The sequence below is a fragment of the Pieris rapae genome, chromosome 21 (assembly GCF_905147795.1).
Source record: "Pieris rapae chromosome 21, ilPieRapa1.1, whole genome shotgun sequence".
Lineage (NCBI taxonomy): Eukaryota > Metazoa > Arthropoda > Insecta > Lepidoptera > Pieridae > Pieris > Pieris rapae.
Genome location: NC_059529.1, coordinates 2589836 through 2595072, shown reverse-complemented (window position 1 = coordinate 2595072; position 5237 = coordinate 2589836). Strand labels below are relative to the sequence as shown.

The following is a 5237-nucleotide window of genomic DNA, read 5'->3' as shown; positions in this document are numbered from 1 at the left end:
ATACATAATATATTATTATTTAATACAATAGAGTAAGTAGTTTTTAGTATGTAACGAAAACATAGCAATGATTTATCACGTTAACTATATTATAAGTAAAGAAATGCATTCGAAAACTGTAAACCTACTTGTGTATGATTGGGAGTCATCCTCCCACTAGTGTATGTAAGCTCGCAAAGTTTTTAAAATACTCAATAACTGGTATTTTTGTACAATCTTAAAACAAAGTCTATTAAAAATTCATTATGAACAACAGTTCGCGATCATAAAACGAAAGTTAAGTACATAATAATATTATAGTGAAGTTAGCTTTATAAAACTTTACTTGGTTTAATTTTCTATCAATCTCTCGATCACCTATTTCTGCCTAAACCTAAACAAATAAATATATTCGTTTAATTTAGTTCTATGTTACTAAATAGAAGTAATGCAAACAAATCCAAAGTCAAAAGATATTTAAGCTTCTATTAAATGACAATTACTATCAACCTCATTTTAATGACTAGCGCAATCTATCGCTTGAGTTAGCAATATCCAACCTATGCGGTAATTTTGTCTACTTTATGAATGATAAATTACACGTTAAAACTTGACGTTTGTTTTCGTGTTTATAGACATGATACGTCATAGTGACTTTCGACACCATTTTGCTGGAAGCGTTTTGGCGGGTTCTTGAAATTATTAATTTTTGATTTACATTTATAAATTATTCAGAACAGAATAAAAAGAAACTGTCATAAAAAGCTTCCATTATGAATAAACTGAAATGTTTTTAAAATCATGTTGAATCAAATCTAGTTGACCTGTTTATTATTACCACTTAACAATTGTAATAATTATAATTTTATCTCAAATTATATTTTGGGTAGTAGTATCTTAAAGTAAGTACTAAGAGTAGAAATAAGTAGAAAAGAGGTTTAACTGTATAAAATTGTATTTTATTTTATTATTGAATTACATTAAATTATATGTCAGTATTATTTAAGTATTATCAGTGATTTAAAATTATTAATTATTCTTATCAGTGTAACATATTAATAATATTGTATAAACTAAAAGCAAAATATATTTTACACAACAAAAACAAAGGTAAATGAAAAACAAAAATCATAATTACGTCATAAATATTAGAATGGTTTCAATGTCCAATCCACCTTCTGGTTATAACCATACAAAACCAAGCCTTGCAATATAAATAGACATTGTTTAAGTGCTTCCTGACAGTCACATAACTCAGTACTAGGTGCAAAACTATCTAACTCTTCACATAAAGCACAAATTTTATGATAAAATTTTCTTACAGTATCCATATCACCATTTTGTAATCTATCTATTATGTCTGTTGTTAACCATTTGTTTTTATGCCTTATGATTTTGTTTGGAATCCTCCTTCTATGCATAAGCAATTGAAAATATGTGGGCCAAAGGTTGACACAAGCTTCACACATGCAAACAAACTTGTATTGGAACCTAAGAGCTGATTGTCGTTCCGTACAGTCCTCTAATCCATGATGGAACCTATAAATTGATTACATGTTTTATTGTGTTACATGGAATTAACAAATTAGTCTAACCCTTTCAGGAGTCAACTTATTTAACTAAAACTTTGTATAAATAAATAAATAATAGAAAAAAACAATTAATATAGGTGTGAATAACATATCAACACTACACTTTATAAATATTAATACAAGGTAAACTCTTTAAACATTGTCCTTTATAACAATAAACTCCCTGTAACATTGAAGTGAGCCCAACTTGGTTTGTGCTAAAACCCACATATTGAAACACTATAGCGATACGCCATTCTGTATTACGAAGAAATGTGTTCATATTTGTAGACAGTAAATATTTATTATCGGTATTATTGTTTATGTTATGTTATCAGGTAAAAAAAGAGAAGCTCCCAAACATCCGAGGTCGGTCTAGACCAAGCATACTGGGTACCTATCCCAGTATCAGTCGTAAACCTACGTTGAAACTGTTAATATGGCCAGTAAACGGAAAGCGATAAATGTTTTCGAAAAAGTTTGTGTACATATTAAAAATTCTTGTTAATTTGGTTGTTTTTTTGTTGTCTCCATATAACGATATATCTCTACAACGAAAAAAATGCTGAGTCCCTAGAGTTTCGTTATAAAGAGTTTACACTGTAATTGTAATACATTTCTTTTTTTTTTAAATACCTCAAAAATAAATCTCAAAATTACTTACCAATTAAGAATTTATAAGGTACATAGTTGTATTCAAATATTATAATATAACAAAAAGGTACTTTAATCTTGTATATATAATTTGCTTTTTACTCACCCATAATTATCAAATATCTGCATTCCTTTTTTAATTGGTCTCAGAGCAACCAATTTCATTTTAGTCGTCCCATGTTTTGTGAATCTTACAACATTTGGTGCACATGAATGGTTAAATAGACTGTGGAAAGCATATGCTCCACTACTAACATTTATTTCTGATACATATTTCCCTTCACCATTATCAGTAGTCACTGTAAGTCCATGCATATTTGTTGGAACTGTCATAATATGAAGTAATAGTAAGCCTGCCACACATTGGCAAATTTCATTTTTTTCCTCATCACTATCAGCATTTAAGAAGTCTGTTTTATCCAGCAAAAATTTTAAAAACACAGCTGCAGTCACTGATTTCTGAAAAATGTCTGATATGGATCTTTTATCAAAATTAGTGGCCAGTGTATGTATTGATGTATAGTATTTGGAATCATAAATCCATTTGTCACCAACTTTTACATGGCCATGGTACTCACTGCCTACATTTGATTCAGCATCTTCAATTATTTTATATAGGCTTTTCCAATCGTCATGTTCACTCCTAGCTTTTATTACAATGCGTAAAGCCAGTAATTCAAGCTTTGTGAAGCTCATATCTAATAGTGTAGGCATTAATGGACATTCAACATAATGATATTCTTTCCATGAATTAGTTCTGCATTCTTCACTACAATATAAAGCAAAACAGCAATATTTACATGGAATAAGATTTATTTGTGTTGAAAGACAATGATTGCATGCAAACAACATCTGGTCTCTTGATATGATCTGAGTGTATGGCTGTTCTTCAACCAATATTTCACCAACATTTATATCTTGCTTTGCTACAACATGTCTTCCCATTTCCTTAGAAGAAACAACTTTGAGCTTTAAATTTGCCCCTACATATTGTTCACTTTTTAGGCCTTTAAATGACAAAATATCTTGAATTTCTGGGTCTTCTTCAACCTTTTTAATCTTACATAAGGCTTCAATGCACAACTCTTTTCTTTTAATTAATTTATCCTTAATTTGTTCAGAATATTTATATGAAAAACAAAGATCAATGTCTCGTAAACAACCCTCAAACTTACTTAATTCAAAAAATACTGCAGATCTGTTTGATAAAGCTAAACAAAAACTTATAGAATCAGATGGGGCATACATTAAAGACAAATTATAATACTGCCAAGCTTTATATAGATCTTTTTTTGTATAGCACTGGTTGCCCAGGTTACGAAAGTGAGTGGATGCATTTTCATATTTACTTACTTCTAAAGCATTTGGAAAGAAATTATAATCATCCAAGATCTTGTACACAAACAAAACTCTATCATTATTGTTATCCTTTTTCCTGAGTTCCTGAGACATATTTTCAATTTTACCATCCGTAGTTAGTTTTTTGATAATACTCTCGTATACCGTATCGATAATCATCTTGGAAGATGTCTCACTTTGCGACACCTTTAATTGTGATCAATCTGGGCTGTGAAATGGTATATGTTATTGAACAAAGATTAATGATGCAAAAAATACCAATCAATAAATCGGAAAAAGGTAAGAATTGAATTCAATTACAGAGTAAATGAAAGGTAAATGTAGTCATATGTAATACATTCTAGTTAACTGTTTTCAGTGTTAACAGAAATAGTTACGGTTCTACTACACCCGAAGCTAATGGAAGATCTATTTTTACCTCAACCGGTAGCTCCACATCCAGTGATTAAACAATTAATATCTGATATTTCTGCTTCTTCTATTATGAAACTGGATGAGTATTCTACTAATAAATTATGGGATTTAATAACAATGATATTTAAATGGCAAATATCCGTCGGAACAAATCAAAATATTTTTGACATAACCCGGCGACATCTATCTGGTATTGCAGCTCTTATGCCTATTACTTTCCCTAAAAATATATTTAAAGAGGCAATTGACAACTTTGATACGCTGATAAATAAACTTTCCGATGAGGATTATAAAGATTTAAGTAACACAATAATACTTTGGTTCACTCAATATCACTCGAAAATATCCGTTTTGTTAAGGTTAGGACTTCAGAATAGAGATGGTTCTATCAAATTACCAGCTATGATAAACATAAAATTTCTAAAGAATCTGGGTGAAAACATTTATAAACACGATAAGAAAACCTATATTGATGACTATGAAGTTAATAGCTGCGATGATAATGAAATCAACTGTCTTTTAGCTCCAATAGAATCAGTTTCACCAAAAAATAATTATAGCTCTTTCAAAAACGCGGAGATCAAAGGATCTTTTTTAAATAATATCGAAATAAGTCACGTTAATGTATTTAACAATGATATAAATTTTATACCTACTGTTCCGAGATCTACAAATGAAGATCTTCTTGAAATGTTAAAGAATGAAGCCTAAATGAGTGCAACGTTTATTAAGTGGTAACATTCTTAAACCGATTCTTTTGTTTTTGGTCGGGGAATTCCAAAACATATTATTTAATTTTATAAAAAAGAATTGTATATTTAATTATAGGCAGCGGCACGTAAGTCTAGCGCTGGCCGATACGTGGAGGGGATTGCTGCGCATGTGTACTGTGGTGCGGGGGCCGGAATGCGACTGGACAGCCAATCGACGCTCTTCATTCCGCTAGCCCTGAGGGGGCGAATGAAGAATGAAGGGCTTATTTTTTACTTCTGCGCAATAACGGTCAGCGCTAGAGTTTCGTGCCGCTACTTGTATGAATACTATGACGTCAATAGATGTCACGTTTCTGTAACAACATACTATTTACATAACTCAGCTTCTTTTGTATAATATATACAATATGAATCTCGTCCCTTCCGGCGAAATTGAGGTTTTGTTTTTTTTTCCCAACAAAAGATTTAGACTGACTACACAAGACTTGCATACACAATACAAAGCAAAAAATTCTCAGCCAAATAATCCAGTCTTGCAGATTATGAA

At 30.6% G+C, this 5237-nt stretch overlaps 2 protein-coding genes across 2 annotated transcripts; one reads left to right on the top strand and one right to left on the bottom strand.

Annotated features, from left to right (window-relative positions):
* Positions 1-998: 998 nt before the first annotated feature.
* Positions 999-3722, bottom strand: LOC110995439 (SET and MYND domain-containing protein 4). Its single transcript, XM_022262606.2, has 2 exons — positions 2311-3722; positions 999-1518 (listed from the first exon to the last, which is right to left on the bottom strand). Exons 1-2 carry the CDS (start codon positions 3720-3722, stop codon positions 1128-1130), a joined length of 1803 nt encoding a protein of 600 aa, XP_022118298.1. The 3' UTR covers positions 999-1127.
* Positions 3723-3730: 8 nt separating this feature from the next.
* LOC110995440 (protein OSCP1) lies at positions 3731-4889 on the top strand. The gene is made up of 2 exons (XM_022262607.2): positions 3731-3842; positions 3922-4889. Exons 1-2 carry the CDS (start codon positions 3731-3733, stop codon positions 4686-4688), a joined length of 879 nt encoding a protein of 292 aa, XP_022118299.2. The 3' UTR covers positions 4689-4889.
* Positions 4890-5237: the final 348 nt, after the last annotated feature.

What these genes read in the sequence shown, in the direction of transcription:
- LOC110995439 (XM_022262606.2), bottom strand. Translation starts at nt 3,722, where the DNA reads ATGATTATCGATACGGTATACGAGAGTATTATCAAAAAACTAACTACG. An exon ending in CAGATATTTGATAATTATGG is followed by an intron (nt 1,519 to 2,310) that starts GTGAGTAAAAAG and finishes ATCAATTTATAG; the next exon opens with GTTCCATCATGGATTAGAGG.
- LOC110995440 (XM_022262607.2), top strand. Translation starts at nt 3,731, where the DNA reads ATGTCTCACTTTGCGACACCTTTAATTGTGATCAATCTGGGCTGTGAA. An exon ending in AATCAATAAATCGGAAAAAG is followed by an intron (nt 3,843 to 3,921) that starts GTAAGAATTGAA and finishes AACTGTTTTCAG; the next exon opens with TGTTAACAGAAATAGTTACG.